The 18,619-nt window shown below is 48.5% G+C and overlaps 1 protein-coding gene across 3 annotated transcripts in view; it reads left to right on the top strand.

Moving 5' to 3' along the window:
• Window positions 1-18,619, top strand: part of MORC2 (MORC family CW-type zinc finger 2) — a 95,755-nt gene that overhangs the window by 32,671 nt on the left and 44,465 nt on the right. For all 3 annotated transcript variants that reach the window (XM_065568250.1, XM_065568251.1, XM_065568252.1), the window contains 4 exons: window positions 6,190-6,298; window positions 6,696-6,855; window positions 6,961-7,072; window positions 9,377-9,502. In XM_065568250.1, coding sequence (XP_065424322.1) covers window positions 6,190-6,298; window positions 6,696-6,855; window positions 6,961-7,072; window positions 9,377-9,502 — 507 coding nt within the window. The remainder of the gene's footprint in view (window positions 1-6,189; window positions 6,299-6,695; window positions 6,856-6,960; window positions 7,073-9,376; window positions 9,503-18,619) is intronic.

Here is an 18,619-nt window from a genome sequence, read left to right as displayed (position 1 = left end):
AGTTATTTAGTATTTTAGTATTTTCAATATTTGTTCCCTGCCTTGGGAAAATTCTCTCTGGAAGGCAAGGGACTATGCCTTGTGTCCTGGGGTTTAAGAACTGTTTCTGTTTCCTGCCCCTGCTTCTTTTCAGTGAGTGACTAACACCAGCACTGCCTTTACTGCCTCGGTGAGGTTCACGTCTGCTAATTACAGCATCTGCCACTCCTTCCCTCCTCAGACTTGGGTTTGAGAGCTCAGACTGAAAAAGCCATGAGACCCCAGTTCGATCTGGGCCAAGGAGCCCCCTCTGCACACTAATCTCAATAAATGGGCAGTGCTCCTCCGAACACGAGCTCAGGAGCTGAGACTACAACTTCCAAGCCCAGAGAATGAATTAGAGTAAGGGGCACTGTCACAAGCATCGGGACAGATGCTCTGAAAAGATCCATCCCTGGTTCTGTCCAAGTCAGGCGAGTCCTTGCGTATGGATGATAAGGACGTAGGTCCAGGTAAGTTGCCTCTACAGCAGAATGTGGTGCGCAGGAATATGGATCCATTGGTACCAGTCGTGGTGCTGATGTATAACCCAAAGGACAGGTGTTCCATTACCTTCAACATCCAGATCAGACTCCAATGTCCATTATAACCAGGGAAGTCTCAGCTCTGGTGGCCCAACCACCCATACACCTAGCACCCTGAGACCTGTGTCTCCCTGGAGGACATTTTTGCTCTCCCTGTCCTCAATCCCTTCTCCTCTTAGCTCCAACCTTATTTAGATATAACATCACACTTGGAAGAAACCACCTCGAGTACACTGGGGTGATCTCTACCATCCATGAATCTGAGTACTCATCCATCGGTACCAATGGTTCTGCTTGTCAATTAGGAACCTATCTTCTGATCTGATGAGTCAGAGGCTCCAGATGAACCTCTACCCTTGCATAGGGAGATGAGTCTGGCCAGAAGCTCCAGTACATCTGGGTCCTGTCTCTGCCAAGATATGACTTCACAGTGCCATGGGGTTGGCTCCAACTGGTTCACTCCTCATACTGGTATTACTGGAGGCCCTGGGACCCTTAATCTAGGCACCCCAGATCTGTGCATGAACCTTATATACCTTCTCCTAGCTGACGCCAACCGGCTTCATCAGAGTGTGAAGAGGAGGAAGTTGTGCCAGATTCAGGAGTTTCGGCGGCCATTTCATCGTCCTTGCCAAATGAAGTAGTCACCCCATCTTCACCATCTCTGCCTGATGATCACAGGCAATATCATGAACTCTTACAAAGAGTGGCATCTGAGCTGCAGATCCAGCTCAAGGAGGTTCCAAGAGCCTCAGCATAGACTATTAAACATCTTACAACCCTCGAGTCCCGGTCAAGTGACCCTCCCAGTCAGTGAGGGCAGAGTAGTGTGGCACACTCCTGCCTCATGCACTCCCTTCCCAAAAAGGGTTGAGAAGTGCTACTTCATTCCACCTACAGGAGCGGAGTTTTTAATGATGGTCCCTATTGGATTCCACTGAGGCTTATGCATCCGGAACCTGAGAATTTAAAAGTAGTAGTGTCTGTTGGTCCGCACATGTGCCCTTGCTTCATCTCATGGTTTTGTCTCAGGCAACAAAGGACGGGGCAGACTGACTGCGCCCTCAGTTTTCTCACCACCACATGATCCAAGTCAAAGCTGCTGGTGTCCTCTCATCTTTCTCTGATGCACTTTAAAAAAACCACCACCACCACCTGTTTTTAGAATTGTACATAGTTTTGGTGGTTGTTTTTTCAGTAGTTTCAGTTTTAGTGTTAGTTTTCAGGAATTAAGAGACTTGGGGACTCCATTTCTCCAGTTCCCCATTCCCCAGCATCCATGCCTGGATTATGCTGATGACATCGGGGTTCAAGATCTGCACCTCCTGTCCACGTTCATTCTCGATCATTGATGAGCAACGCTGCCCTGTACTGCTTGGGAGAAGCCCACATTTGATCCAGGTGCAGTGTCCTCTTGTCCTTCCCAAACTGTACCTGGGAAGACTGGGCTCTCCGCCTCAAGAAGCACCTCATAGAGGTTGTCATGAGGCTGCAATTGGATCCAGGCTGGGACCTTCCATCCTTCCTGGACATGAAGCTCATCATAGACACATCATTTCGCAGATGGGGTGCCCATGTGAGTGAGCACATGACCCAGGGGACTTGGACCACTTGGGAATCCAGAGTGCATATCAACATTCTGGAGCTTTGAGCGGTACAGAGGGTGTGTCATGCATTTCTCCCATCTATTCGCTCCCATCATATTCTCGTCATGTTGGACAATAACGCTGTCGTTTATTATATCAACAAACGGGCATCTGGTCACTGGCGCTTTGTGCAGAAGTGCTCTAGTTGTGCAATTGGTGCCTTAACTGCAAGATCTTGTTGTCGGAAGCCTATATTCCAGAGACTCAGAACGTGATTGTTGGCGCTCTCAGCAGGAAATTCATGACCGACCATGGATGGCATGACACCATAGGTCAGCGATGTTTTCAACCAGTGGGAGACTCCGACCAGGGATCTCTTTGCTTCCTACAGCAATAGCAGATGCATACTGCTCCAGAGGGGATCTCGCACCCATTTCCAAGGCGATGCCCTCGTCATCCACTGGTCATATCAGATCAATTATGCCTTTCCCCTGCTAGTGCTGCTGCCGCATGTCATCTGCAAGATCAGGTGGGAGAGCGCCACGGTTATTCTGATAATCCTATTCTGACTTTGCCAATTCTGGTTTCCCCACCTTCTCTGCATGTGAGCGGCTCCTCCACAAAGACCATTACCAATTCAGAGTCCTCCTGTTCAGACTAGTTATGGCACCTGGGGTCTTGACAAAAGTCTTTTTCAATGGTGGCAACCTGGATGAGAAGAAACAGCTTTACTGTCTTTCCAGATCCAGCATGGAGGTCCAGTCAGCAACCTCATTCCTAGTCTGCCTATTATCTCTCCTGGGAATCTGTATCAGCGAAAAAAGTCAACTTTGATTTCCAGAAGGACCACAGATTTCATAGAAATGATTTTGGACTTGACTACAGCAAGAGCCTACCTCTCCTAATGGAGAGATTCCACACCATGAGCAATTTTGATAAAATAGGTCTGCAGCAAATCTCAGACTCCAGTCAGGGTCTGCCCTTCCCTTCTAGGCATCGTGGCCTCATGCACCCACGTAACACCATTTGCCAGGCTCCACCTCCACTTCGGTCTGTCTACTCCCCAGACGACAGTGCCAGAATAACAATCCTGGCCAAGGCGATGGCTTCTCCTGCCTGGTGGGCAAACCCAGAAAAAGTTTGTGAGGGTTCTTTTTCTCACACCCTCACGCAAGGCGACTATCGTCACGGATGCTTCCCTCTAAGGTTGGAGAGCCCACATGAACAATCGCATTGCACAAGGCACCTGGACCCCTTGAAAAGCCAGGATGCATATCATCAACCTACTGGAATTCAATCTACCTTGCAGCAGTGAGCACCTTTCATCCTCTGATTGAAGGCCATACTATCTTCACTCATCCAACGAGAATTAGAATCCTGAGGGAACTAATTAGAATTTTCCCACCAGTGGTTAAACCAACACTACAAAGGGATCTTAATCTGATCCTTACCACATCCCCTTTTGAACCAATGGCCACTTGTTCCATGTCCCACCTATTGATGACAGTTGCCTTTCTAGTTGCCATCACATCAGCCAGAACAGTGAGCGAGCTGGGAGCACTTATGGAAGATCCATTATATACCATTTTTCATAAAAAGGTCTTTCTTCGCCTCCACCAAAATTCATCCCTAGTGTAATTCCTGAGTTTCACATAAATCAAACCATCCACTTACCGCTATTTTTTCCCCCAAAACCTCATGCTTCTGATGAGGAGAGAAGGCTTCACTCTCTCTAGATGTCCAATGGGGTACTGGCATTCTATCTGCAGAGAACAAAAGCAATTAAGAAAACACATAGAATATTTATTGCCTCAGCAAAGTGATCAAGGGTCAAGCATTATCCACCCAGAGACGCTCTCTGAATGGAGCTCAGGCAGCAGCATCCTTCTCTACTAACTAGCAGGTATCCTCCCTCCAACCCTGGGAGGGCATGAGAATCCACTCCATTAGAGCGCAAGCAACCTCTACAGCACCTCTACGAGACATACCTCTATTAGATATGTGTAGGGTGGCTACCTGGAGCTCTGTCCGTACCTTCACAAAACATTATGCGTTGGGCCAAACATCTGCTGCAGATACAGCTGTGGGAATGTCAGTACTGCAGATATCCATACCATCTGCATCCTTGCACCAACCTCCTGTTTGCTAATCTCCTATGTATGCACATAGGGGCCATCTCTCAAAGAAGTGGAGGTTACTTACCTGTAACTGGAGGTTCTTCAAGGTGTGTGGTCCCTATCTGTATTCCACTGCCTGTCGTCCGTCCCCTCTGTTGCGTATCATGACTGGATTCATGGTAAGAGGAGGAACTGGAGCGTCATCATTCCACACTTTCCCTTCTACGCTTGGTTCAGAGCACAAAGAGAGCAATTGTGCATGTGTGGACCACGGGACACTGCTTACTAAAAATCTCCAGACTTGGGCGCATGATGTGCATGCGTACCCAAAGAACCTCCAGTTACAGGTAAGTAATTTCCATTGTTCTTTATTGGGGGAGCGCTTGAGGGGATGGGAATGGTGGGAAGAGTGGGGGAGAAGGAAACTGGCAGAGGTGTAGAAATGGGAAAGGAGAGAGAAGCATAATGGACAGGGAGGGTAAGGTTGGACAGGGCTGTTCGAGAGGCCACTGGGTCCAGTGGCCTGGAGCTAGTGCTGGCCACTGTTGGCAAGAAGCTCTGAAGGTTGTAGTGATTCCCTAGTTTGTGCCCTGTGAGCTCTTCTAGCTGCTGCTGCGGCTCCCCATGTGGCTGGAGGAAGTGATGCCCATTTGGCCTTGCACCGTATATGTATCCAGCTGAGTCTGGAGCAGGTTTTCTGCGGAGCTAGACGATCCTACCTTTGGCTATAGCTGGTGCTGGATGTTTTGGGGAACAAGCCCAGAGGCCTCCATCTAATCCAGGGGTGGGCAAACTTCTTTGCCTGAGAGCCACATTGGGGTTCTGAAACTATATGGAGGGCCGGGTAGGGAAGGCTGTGCCTCCGCAAACAGCCTGGTCCCCGCCGCCATCCGCCCCCTCCCACTTCCCGCCCCCTGACTGCCCCCCCCAGAACCCCCAACCCCCTGCTCCTTGTCCCCTATCTGACCCTCCCACTTCCTGCCCTCTGACTGCCCCCCTCAGAACCTCCAACCCCCCTGCTCCTTGTCCCCTATCTGCCCCTCCCACTTCCCGCCCCCTGACTGCCCCCCTTAGAACTTCCAACCCCCCTGCTCCTTGTCCCCTATCTGCCCCCTCCCGGGACCCCCCACCCCCTGACTGCCCCCGAGACCGCACCCCCTCCCCCCCAGTCCTCTGACTGCCCCGACCCCTATCCACACCCCCTCCTCCTCTCAGGCCCTCCGGGACTCCCACGCCTCTCCAACCCCCCCTGTTCCCTATCCCCTGACCGCCCCCTCCCGGGACCCCCCGCCCCATCGAACTGCTCCCTGTCCCATGAAACCTCCTGCCCCTTATTCAACCCCCCTACTCCCTGCCCCCTTAACATGCTGCTCAGAGCACCAGGACTGGCAGCCACGCTGCCCGGCCGGAGCCAGCCACACAGTCTAGAGCACCAGAGCAGGCCGGCAGCTCTCTCAGCCATACTGCCCAGCAGGAACTTGCCGCCCAGAGTGCTGGCAGCATGGTGAGCTGAGTCTGCAGGGGAGGGGGACAGCAGGGAAGGGGCCTGGGGCTAGCCTCCCCGGCTGGGAGCTCAAGGGCCGGGCAGGAGGGTCTCGTGGGCTGGATGTGGCCCACGGGCCACAGTTTGCCCACCTCTGATCTAATCCTACGAAAATATGTTCTTTTCTGGATTGTCATCTGTGTGGGGTGAATAAGGTTATTTAGAGCATGAGTGATTTTGAATTTTTGTTTGTACAGCATGACAAGATGTTTCTCTTAAACCATTTTGAGATATTCGAATATTATCTCATGTTTGGCATTTCAAAATTAATTAAAAAAAATATAGTTTGGGGGAAGGGACCCTGGTAGCCCAGGACTTGTAGTAGAAAGTGTTGATTTTTTTCAGACTGACTTTCCACACACTCTAAAATCTGCCTCCAGGGGTTCCATGCGGATTGGGAAGGATTTTATCCTGTTCACTAAGAAAGACACCACTATGACCTGCCTCTTCCTGTCACGCACATTTCACGAGGAAGAAGGGATTGATGAGGTTTGCATGCCCTTTGTCACTCTAAAATATAATGCTAGGTATTTGCTAAGATGAGCTTTCTGTTATTTTCTGTACCTCCTCTAAGAGGAAAAGAACCTGTTCGGAAGTTGATTTTTCTTGTGGTTTACAATGTACTTGGGGTAAAATACCTTGGTTTGAGAAAATAAACTGTATAAAAAGGTAAATCCGAGGGGATGGGAAACAAGGGTTTTTGGGTGGTGGGCACTGAATTAATACTCAGCTGTTATTGGAGGGGGTAGGAAGGGGATCAATGTTGTATGTAGAGGCCATCAGAAGAAATAACTTAACCCAAGCATGGGAGCCAGTGAAGTGTTGTTTTTTTATCAAGAGAAAGTGTTGGCGCTTCATCTTAATCCCCATCCAATCCTTTCCACAGGTGATTGTCCCACTGCCCACCTGGAACACACGTACCCAGGAGCCCATGACCGATAATATGGAAAAATTTGCAATTGAGACTGAGCTCATTTACAAGTATTCCCCCTTCAAGTCAGAGCAAGAGGTGATGGAGCAGTTTAAGAAAATCCCTGGGGAGAAGGGTAAGTGTCAGCTGATGCTGGGCATGGGGCAATTGGAGATGGAAACAGGAGAAGGCATTTGGATTGCATTAGATGGAGCTAACCTCAAGTTTGTCACCTACTCAGGGACCTTAGTGATTATCTTTAATCTCAAACTGATGGATAATGGGGAGCCAGAGCTGGATGTGACCTCCGACCCCCGAGATATCCAGATGGCAGAAACCCCCCCTGAAGGAACGTAAGTGCAACAGGTGCTGGGGTTGTCCCTGTGAATGGTTTGTGGTGTTTGTAGGCTGATATGTTCTGTTCAGGCAGGTGAGTTGATGAGAATTCTGCATTCTGGAGTGCATCAGGTTGGGATTTCAGAAGTTCCTTGGCTCTCCTGTTCAGTGTTCCCTCTAATTTTTCCCACGCATGTGTGGAATGAATTTTGTGTACACCTCTACCCCGATATAACGTGATCTGATAGAACACAAATTTAGATACAACGCAGTAAAGCAGCACTCCAGGGGGAGCGGGGCTGCGCACTCCGGTGGATCAAAGCAACTTTGATATAACGCGGCTTCACCTATAACGTGGTAAGATATTTTTGGCTCCTGAGGGCAGCGTTATATCGAGGTAGAGGTGTATCAATATGGAGCTGATATGTGACACATGAGCTTCATATTGGTTCACCTAACAAAATTCATGTGATGGGGGTGAGGCTGAGGGGTTCGGAGTGTAGGAGGGGGCTCAGAGCTGGAGCAGAGGGTTGGTGTGCAGGAGGGTGAGGACTCCGGCTGGGAGTGTGGGCTCTGGGGTGGGGCCAGGGATGAGGAGTTTGGGGTGCAGGCTGGCCCTGGGGCTACAGCGGGGAGAGAGGACTCCCATCAGCTCTCTCTCCCCGCAGCAGCACCTGGGCTGGTGGGGGGGAGAGGTGCTGTGGACGGGCTGGGGGAGGAGCGCTTCTCTCCCCTAGCTATGGCAGGTTAGGGCACGGGCCTCTCTCCCCTGGCCAGGGCTGGGTTGGGGGAGGGGTGCCTCTGCCCCGGCCACGGCAGGTCCGGGACTGGTGGAAAGGCATCTCTCTGTGTGGCAGTCCTGAGCGCCTGCGTGGCACTTAATAGGCTGCTTGTGTGGCTACGCAGCTTAGAGGGAATTTACCTCCTGCTCCCTGACGTTGATGCACTTAACAGCTCATGGAAGTTCTTCTTGTGTTCTGGATGGCCAAAGAGGACAATAGCACATTAGCAAACGTGGCACTGATACTTGATTAATTCAGATGGGGGGAGGGAGAGACCTGGGGTATAGAGTAAGTTTATAATCATTTGAAAGAAGGGATTACTGGGATGGAAGGCAAATCTCTAGGCCTCCCTCTCAAACTGTGTTTGAGTGTGATTGAGTTGGGTGGCTACATCCACATTGTGACCAGACATGGAGTTCTGGTGATGCTAGCTGCCTAACCAAGGTGAGAGGGCAATAGGACTGGATTTGAATGTTGGGATCTCTGTTCAACGGACTGGGTGTAGGGCCTTTTTGGGATGGGAACCCTCTGTTCAGTGTAGGGGAGCCTGGGGCACTGGTCAGACACACACAGGATCCTTTGCTCAGTAAAGGGGAGACTGATATGGATGGGCAAAGGCTTCCTCTGTGAAGGGGAGCCGGGGGCAGTGGTCAGGGTGGCTCATCATGGTGGAATGCAGACACGAGCAAGCTAGGAAGTTTTGTCCACCCTGCAAGCTGGTTTATAGCAAGAAAATAAACTGGTCCTAAACCAACCAAATAGATCCAAACTAAAAATCTCCAGCTGCGGCTCAAACCTTGGCCTTTACTCAAACAGGCTGCATGAACCCTCCTTAGATTGCCCATCTCCCACAGAAGCCCACCTCCAAAGCCTGCTGAAGCCTTTTCTAACTGCCTCAGCTACCTCACAGTGCCATGCTGATTCATCCTGACCTCACCCTGTTTTCAAGTATATGAAAATTCTGTCTCTGGTGAAAGATTGGTGGAGCCTCATAACTTCATTTGCCACAGTGAGTCCTGTGCTCAAGGGAAGACAGTGTAGGAGGTGCTTGGGAACAGAGATGGGGAATTTTCTGCTTTGGAAAGCAGAGTAGGGGACAGGCATATGAAAAGATGGGGTCTTCATTTTGATGTATGGGAACCTGGAAGCATTGGGACAGATAGAGGAGAAGGTTCTTCGCTGAAGGGAGTATGCAGTGGTACTTGTGGACTGATTACATGCAAGGGAGTTGTCTCCTCAATGAAGGTGCTCAGTGTGGAAGAAAGATGGATGAAGACAAGATCTCTGCTTGACTAAGGGGTTGTGGGACATTGCTTGGCAGATGAATTGGCATGGGAGTCTGTGCAGTGCTTCCTGGACCATGGATATTGGTCAGGAATAGATTGGGGAAGGGAGGGACTTATGACTTGGTATGGGGAGAGTGTTGGGGTGCTGCTCAGGGTTGGATACGATGGGCTGTCTTCTCTGGTATGTGGAGTGGAGGGCACTGCTTGGGTTTGATTGGACTATCTGGTTTCTGTAAGCTCATTCCTCTTGCAGGAAGCCAGAGCGTCGCTCCTTCCGTGCCTATGCTGCTGTCCTTTATATTGATCCCAGAATGAGGATCTTCATCCACGGACACAAAGTGCAAACCAAGCGACTTTCCTGTTGCCTCTACAAGCCCAGGTAGGAGCCATGACTTAGGGGGGGGCCACGATCAGCCACAAGGCCCCTGTGGTCCCGTTATATCCCTGGTAGCTTGCTGGGTGTGTTTGTCATGTATAAGACCATGTAGAAGCCATAAAAATCAAGCGACAGTGTCTAATTTGAAGTCATAGAGCAAGATTTTCAGTAGTGATCAGCATTTGCCTACCTCTGCTCTCATTAAGGTCAAGGAAAAGGCCAAGGCTTCAGAAAATCCTCCTTGGAACCGATGGAGTTCAGTTCCCTTTCAGGGCATACAGAGGAGTGAAGGTCATGTTCTTTGCCATGTCACAACTTTGTTTCAGACAACAATAACCAGTTTGGTATGGTTGGGAAATTCCCACCTGGGGTATTATGAAAATTACATCATGTGGAAATGAAAATAGGCGGAGTGTCTAGAAACACTAAGTGTGTGGTGGTGGTGGTGGTCTTTTTAGGTACAGCAGTTTTAACTTTATATGATGTCTGGGCAAAGTTGTTTTTTCCTCATTTTAAACCTACTCAGACATCAACTTCCAAATCCATGAAGTGAGACTGTGGGGAAAAAAAATAGGTGATGTTATGGTAGGGGTCTACTGTAGACCACCAAATCAGGAGGAGGACATAGATGAGGCATTTCTAAAACAAATAACAAATATCCAAAACTCAAGACATGGTAGTAATGGGGAACTTTATCCTGACATCTGTTGAAAAGGTAACACTCCAAAACACAAAATATCCAATAAGTTCTTGGAGTGTATTGGGGACAACTTTTTATTTAAGAACATAAGAATGGCCATATTGAGTCCTGTCTTCTGACAGTGGCTGGTGCTAGATGCATCAGGAGGAACGAACAGAACAGGACAATTTATCCATGGAACTGGAAGAATTTTGGAAAATGCTACCAAGGCAGTCCTGGATTTTAATCTCTTACCTAGCAGCCTAAATTTGGCCTCCTAGACTTTCCATATGTCATTGGTACCTACCTGTACCATGAGCCTCCCCAGCACTGCACATAAGTCTGTCTAGATGTCTTGAGAGGTTTGCAACCTTTTCACCTGGCAGGCAGTTCACCATGTGGTTCTCCTGGACATCACATACCCAACTATCTGTATTTCTAATAATCTAATCCCCCCAATCCAAGTCAAAAACATGGAGACCTGGGAGAAGGTTCGGAATCTGGGGGGAGCATGGGCCATTATAGCAGGGATAAGGGAGAGACAAGAGAGCATGGGGGGGTGAAATCAAATCAGTATCTTAGATGTCTGTATAGTAATGCGAGAAGTATGGGGAATAAGGAGGCGGCACTTTTGTGTTAATAAACACAACTGTGACGTAGTTGGCATCAGAGACTTGGTGGGATAATATGCATGAATGGACTGTTGGTATAGAAGGGTACAGTTTGCTCAGGAAGGACAGGCAGGAGAAAAAAGGGAGGAGGTGTTGCCTTATATATTAAAAATGTATACTCTTGGACTGAGGTTGGGATGGAAATAGGAGACAGACTTATTGAAAGTCTCTGGGTAAAGATAAAAGGAGTAAAAAACAAGGGTGATGTCATGGTAGGAGTCTACTGTAGACCACCTAACCAGGAAGAAGAGGTGGATGAGGCTTTTTTTAAACAACTAACAAAATCGTCCAAAGAACAGGACTTGTAGGTTATTGGGAACTTCAACTACCCAGACATCTGTTGAGAAAATAACACAGAGGGCACAGCTTATCCAACAAGTTCTTGGAATGTATTGGAAACAATTTTTTATTTCAGAAGGTGGAGAAAGCTACCAGGGGAGAGACTGTAGATTTCATTTTGACAAATAGGGAAGAACAGGTTGAGAATTTGAAAGCTTTGATTAAAGTGATCATGAAATGGTAGAGTTCATGATCCTAAGGAATGGTAGGAGGGAAACCAGCACAATAAAGATAATGGTTTTCAAGAAGGCAGACTTTAGCAAACTCAGGGAGTTGGTAGGTAAGATCCCATGGGAAGCAAGTGTAAGGGGGAAAACGATTCAAGAGAGTTGGCAGTTTTTCAAAGAAACATTAAGGGCACAAGAACAAACTATCCCACTGCATAGGGAAAATAGGAAGTATGGCAACAGAGCACCCTGGCTTAACCAGGAGATTGTCAATGATCTGAAACTCAAAAAAGAAAAAGAAAAAAAGAAAGGTGGAAACTAGGTCAAATTACAAAGGATGACTATAAACAAATAACACAAGTATGTAGGGATAAAATTAGAAAGGCCAAAGCACAAAAGGAGATTAAAGTAGCTAGAGACATAAATGGTAACAAGAAAACATTCTACAAATACATTAGAAGAAAGAGGAAGACCAAGGACAGGGTAGGCCCATTACTCAATGAGTGGGGAGGGGGAACAATAACTGAAAATGGCAGAAATGCTTAATGTCTTCTTTATTTCAGTTTTCACCAAAATGGTTAGTAGCGATTAGACATTGAACATAGTGAATGCCAGTGAAAATGAGGTAGGATCAAAGGCTAAAATAGGAAAAAAGCAAGTTAAAATTACTTAGACTAGTTAAATGTCTTCAGGTCACCGGGGCCTGATGAAATGCATCCTAGAATACTCAAGGAGCTGACTGAGATCATATCTGAGCCATTAGTGATTATCTTTGAGAAATCATGGGAGACCGGAGAGATTCAAGAGGACTGGAAACGGACAAATATAGCGCCAATCTTTAAAAAGGGAAATAAGGACAACCCGGTGAATTACAGACCAGTCAGCTTAGCTTCTGTACCCGGAAAGATAATGGAGCAAATAATAAATCAATTAGAAGATAGTAAGGCGATAAGTAACAATCCGCATGGGTTTGTCAAGAACAAATCGTGTCAAACCAACCTGATAGCTTTCTTTGACAGGGTAATGAACCTTGTGGATACAGGGGAAGTGGTAGATGTGGTCTATCTGACTTTAGTACTGCTTTTGATACTGTCTCCCGTGACTTTCTCATAAAAAAAACTAGGAAAATACACCCTAGATGGAGCTATTATAAGGTGGGTGCATGACTGGTAGGAAACTGTTCCCAGAGAGTAGTTATCTGTGGTTCACAGTCAAGCTGGAAGGGCTTATCAAGTGCGGTCTCGTAGGGATCCGTTTTGGATCTGGTTCTGTTCAATATCTTCATCCGTGATTTAGATAATGGCATAGAGACTACACTTGTAAAGTTTGCGGATGATACCAAGCTGGGAGGAATTGCAGGTGCTTTGGAAGATAGGCTTAAAATTTGGACAAACTGGAGAAATGGTGTGAAGTAAATAGGATGAAGTTTAATAAGAACAAATGCAAAGTTCTCCACTTAGGGAGGAACAATCAGCTTTACACATAGAAAATGGGCAATGATGGCCTAGGAAGGCGTACTGGGGAAAGGGATCTGGGGGTCAGAGTGGATCACAAGCTAAATATGAGTCAACAGTGTAACACTGTGTTGCAAAAAAAGCAAACCTCATTCTGGGATGTATTAGCAGGAGTGTTGTAAGCAAGACACAAGACGTAATTCTTCCACTCTACTCTGCACTGATTAGGACTCAAATGGGGCATTGTGTTCAGTTGTGGATGCCACCTTTCAGGAAAGATGTGGACAAATTGGAGAAAGTCCAGAGAAGAGCAACAAAAATGATTAAAGATTTAGAAAACATGACCTATGCAGAAAGATTGAAAAAATTGGGTTTGTTTAGTCTGGAGAAGAGAAGACTGACAGGGGACATAACAGTTTTCATAAAACTAAGTACATAAAAGGTTGGTATAAGGAGGAGGGAGAAAAGTTGTTCTCCTTAACCTCAGGATAGGACAAGAAGCAACATTATTAAATTGCAGCAAGGGCAGTTTAGGTTGGACATTAGGAAAAACTTCCTAACTGTTAGGGTAGATAAACACTGGAATAAATTGCGGAGGGAGGTTGTGAAATCTACATCATTGGAGATTTTTAAGAGCAGGTTAGACATACACCTTTCAGGGGTGGTCTAGATAATATTTAGACTTACCTTGAGAGCAGGGGACTGGACTGGATGACCTCTTGAGGTAACTTCTAGTCCTATGATTCTCTGATTACTATTACTTGCCTCTTCCTAATAAGAGGTGTTCCCTCCCCTGGAGAGAAATCCTCGGTGTGAGAGGATACCATGACATCATCTGGAAGGATGGTCCCAACTATGGGATCAATTCCCTCTGCTGCTGCATGATGTTCCTCCTTCCCTGAGACTTTCATCCTCCTCAACAGCACAGATGCTATCAGACTGTGGGTTGGATTGTTCTGCTGTGTTCCAGAACATCTTGTCTGTGTATCTTTCTGTCTCCCTTAGTTCCTCCAGTTCAGCCACTCTGGTCTCAAGATCCTGTACTCTGTCTCTAAGGGCCATGAGGCTCTTGCACCAAAGCGCCGGGGGGGGGGGGGGGGGGACCCCTTTGGAAGATGGAGGAAGTAGCCAGGAGGACAGCCATTTTAGACTTAATTCTGACTAAGAGGAATTGGTTGTAAATATGGAGGTTGAAGTCAGTTTGCGTGAAAATGATCATGAAATTATAGATTTCATAATTCTAAGGAAAGGGGAAGGAGTGAGAGAAGCAGAATAAGGACGTCAAAAAAGCAGACTCTAACAAACTCAGAATGGATAGGTAAGGTCCATGGAAAGAAAATCTAAGGGATAAAGGAGTTCTGTAGAGCTGGCAGTTCTTCGCGTAGATGCATGTATTCCACTCAGGTGTGTGCATGCCAGCGCGCTGGAGCTGGAGGATTTTGTATAGCAGTAACTGTAGAGGGGTGATGCTCATGACTGTGGCCCCTCCCCTGGCTATATGAGGTGGCACCGCCGTGACCCCTCTCGGTTTTTTCTTACGACCTGTAGCTGGAATCAGAGCTTTGTATGCACAACCTTGCATTTAGTCTTTGCTTAGTTTATTGTATAGTTAGTTGATAGTGTTCCCCATTGATGCCCTCGTTGTCGTCCCTCATATGGAGGGGTGATCCCCAAGAGCGACCCCCACAAGCTGTGCCTGCTTTGTCTTGGCGAGACCCACCTTAAAAAGTGTGGTCATTCTGTAGGTTGTTCAAGAAGTGGACTCAGGTGGTGAGGGACCTTTGTCTCAAACAGCACCTGATTGACCAGGCTATGCAGCCTGATCCGGTACCGAGGCTCTACTTGGCTCGAAGATCACCCTCATGTTCAGAGAGTGCTGCTGACTCTCGTTCTGGAGCAGGCGACTTTCCCAAGATGTTGAGGAGCTGTTCTCTGTTATTGGCACCAAGGAAAAAATGTCATAAGACCAGTGGGGACCGCTCCAGGTCGTGGGCTAACTCCTCTGCCTCCCCAGGAAAAGCAAAGACCAGCACAGGACCGTTCTGGCATGCAGGATGGTGCAGGTACCTCTGACTCTTCCCAAGAACCAAGTGGCAAGGGCAGAAATCCCATATTGTTGACTCTGATTCTGGCCTCCGGGCGTCCATTGAGTCTGGTACCAACGTGGGCAATGCTGGTACTGATTATCCACTGAGTCAATGTATCAGGCTGTGGTGGACCTGCTCTGCCTTTCCATTCCGTCCTCCCTGCTGGTCCAGGGCTTTCCAAGGTTTGTGCCTTTGGCAGCCAGTCCAATATAGTGTGCCACTGAACCTTTGTGCCTCTTGGCACCGTGCCTAGATGCTTCTCTTCCTGTGACAGGTATGAAGCTAGTACTGGAATTGGTGCAGGGGACCTCAGCACTGAGACTATCTTTGGACCCGCTGCAGTCAACGCCAAAGGTGCTCCCATGGTGGCTCATACAACTCTCAACATCGATGTACTCGGGCACTCCAGTACCACTGTCTGCGCTGGGACTGACGCTGCCTGTGGCACCAGCATGGTTGGTGCCAATAGTACTGCCTTCATCGGGGGCACCAATCCACACCTCATTCTGGGCGATGGATGAATCAGAACGCCTGTTGATGCCTTTAGGCGTCGCTCCTCTTGGGTCTCTGATTCTAAGTTGGAGTCATCATCCTCCCACTCTGCATTACCCGATGAACTCCGGGGACCGCCAGTGGACCAATATGACTCCCAGAGTTGGCACATGCCCCGTGGCTGAGACAGAGGCCCGTGTCCTGGCCCCTACTGGCCACCAATGCCCTATCCATATCAGTGGCCTCCTTGGACTCAGTGGGATGCTCCTTGCTCTCCTGCTCTTCATCCTGTTCAAAGCTGAAGTCACCTGGATTAGCCATAAACCCAGGCATCAATGATCTTCCCCTCTGCTGAGCTGCCAGAGTCCTCCCGGGTATGTCTTCCTGGGAGCGAGAGCTGGTTTAGGCTCAGTCAAGACCCTCGTCCTTGTCACCGGATGATGCCATACTTTCTTGTTCACTCTCCCCTTCTATTCCAGAAGACTTCAAGGTGTATTAGGACCTTTTACGCTATGTAGCTGGATCCCTGGGCATCCAGGAGGAGTTTCTCCAAGAGAACACACCAAACTGGTGGACATTTTACAGCCCGCCATTCCTGGGAGAGTGGTCCTCCCAATCAGTGATGTGCTCCTTGAGTTGGCAAAAGTCCTGTGCTGTACACCATTGGCCTCGGTACCACCAGTGACTAAGTGCATGGAAAAGTGCTATTTTGTTCCCATGCAAAGATTTGAGGGGTTCTATTCCCATCGGGCCCCGAATTCCCTGGTTGTAGTGGTGGTAAGAGGTTCCAGCAGGGTAGGTTCCAGTTTATCCTCAAGGACAGAGATTCCAAGCGATTGGTTCTTCTGGGCAGGAAGATTTATACCTCATCATCCCTACAGATGAGGATCACAAATCAACAAGCTTTGCTGTCCAAATATGATTTCCTCAATTTGTCAGCCATGTCTAAATTCAATGACCAGTTGCTCAAGGCCTCACGTGAGGAGTTTCGGGCATTCATCATGGAAGACTGCTTGGTAGCCAAAACGTCCCTGCAATGTTGTGGACTCCTTGGCCAGTGTCATGACCTTGGCAGAAACTGTGAGGATGGCTTCCTGGTTGCAAAACTCTGGGATTGCTTTGGATATCCAGAAACCCATTGAGGATTTACCCTTTGACAGCTGAGTCTTATTCCTAGGCATGACAGATGACACTTTGCACTGCTTTAAGGATTCCCGAGCTACTGTAAGATCCTTGGGAGTGTCTGTGCTGTCCACGCAAAGACGCCACTATGGGGTGCAGCAGTAGTATTGCCCACAGCATTCCTTTGTGCAGTCTTTCACCCTGGAACAACGGCAATACCCTAGAAAGAGGGGATCGATCCCAAAAGAGGATGCAGTCAGGCTCAGGCTTCGGGCACTCCATGCTCCCTCCCCCGGCGCTGGCTGAGTACCCATTTTGACTCTTGAGTCCAGAGCACTGGTCCAGTCATTACCCCATCCTCTCTGTTCCTCCATCCCTTTGGGGACAGGCTGGCCCACTTTTACAGTGCTTGGGACTCGATTACTTCTGATAGCTGGGTCCTAGACACTGTCAGATCTGGCTACATAATCCAGTTCCTCTCCACAGCCCCTTTCCACACCCCTCCCCATCCTTCTTCAGGGACCCCTCTCACAAAACACTCTCAGTGAGCAAGTCAGCTCTCTGACGTTGGGAGCGGTGGAGGAAGTTCTGCCAGAACACTCTGGCCACAGATTTTACTCCTGGTGCTTCCTGATACTGAAATCCAGCGGGGGGATGAGACCCATTCTCGACCTTCGCAGCCTCAGCAAATCCATCAAGTATGTGAGATTCCGCATGATCACTCTATCAGCGATCTTCCCCGCACAATTTCAGAATGACTGGTTTGCTGCTCTGGACCTACTTTCATGTGGCAATTCTCCTGAGCCATAGAAAGTTTTTGTTTTGTGGTAGGAGAATGCCACTTTCAGTATACAGTTCTCCTGTTGAGCTCCCACTCAAAAAATTGAGTTCATTGAAGCCCTGTTAGATTCCATGAGGTCGAGGTGTTCCTGCCGACCGACCGCTTCCAGGCAATGCAACAGCTCTTCCTCAGTCTGCAATCTCAGCCCGCCACGACAGTCGCCATGTGTCTGAGCCTATTGGGTCGCATGTCCACTTGCACGCAAGTGGTCCAGTTCTGAAGAGGGAGAAGGCGCAAACTGGCGATGTGGTTCAGGACAGTCTACCACCCTGCCCTGCATTCTCTACACAGTTTGGTTCACCTGCATCCACCAGTCCTAGATTCTTTGCCTTGGTGAGAGTCCCCACACAATGTGTGCCAAGGAGTCCCCTTCACTTAGCCCTCTCCAACTGACACTTCCCTTCTGGGTGGGTGGGGGGCGCATCTGGACTCGTTGAGGTTGCAGAGCCTTTGTCAGAACAGGAAGCCTCGCTCCATATCAACGTGTTGGAAATTTGGGCCATCCACAATGTATGTTGTGCCTTCGGGGACCGCATAAGACACTCAGTGGTTCGCATGTTACCACTATGATGTACTATGTGAGCAGACAGGGGGGAGCACATTCCAGGTTACTCTGTGTGGAGGTGATCAATCTGTGGCAATTTTGCATCGAAGAAGACATCACTCCAGTAGCAGTCCACTTGCCAGGGGTGCAAAATCATCTCACAGGCCATCTCAGCAGGGTCTTCTCCCTGAACCACAAGTGATTTCTGAAGGAGCGTGTCCTCCAGGTCATCTTTGCAACATGGGGGTTTCTGGACCATCAACCTGTTTGCGACAAAGGAAAACAAAGGGCTGGTCTACACTACACAGTTAGGCCGATGTAAGTCATTTTTTTCCATGCCATGGTGACAAGATTTCGGAAAGGGTTTCTCCACTTTCATTCTCCGATCCGAAACTGGTGCCCCTGTGGACCTAAATATGGTTGTGGCTGCTCTCATGGGCCTGTCATTTGAGCCTTTTAAGTCCTGTCCACTCCCCCTCCTGTCTCAGAAAACTATGTCCCTGATAGCTATCACATGCGCAAGAAGGGTGCGAGAGTTGCAAGCCCTCATGGCCAAGCCAGCTTACACTCAATTCTCCAAGGACAAAGTGACACTTTGACTGCACCCAAAGTTTTTGTTCAAGGTGGCATCTCAGTTACACTGCCTGAATTTGCGACTTAGGGAAAAACCCAGGTCCTCTTTCCCCTTAGGAACAGCGTCTCCATAACTTGGATGTCAGGCGAT

Source organism: Chrysemys picta, chromosome 15 (genome assembly GCF_011386835.1).
Source record: "Chrysemys picta bellii isolate R12L10 chromosome 15, ASM1138683v2, whole genome shotgun sequence".
NCBI classification, from domain to species: Eukaryota; Metazoa; Chordata; order Testudines; family Emydidae; genus Chrysemys; species Chrysemys picta.
This window is presented reverse-complemented; position numbering and strand designations above follow the sequence as displayed.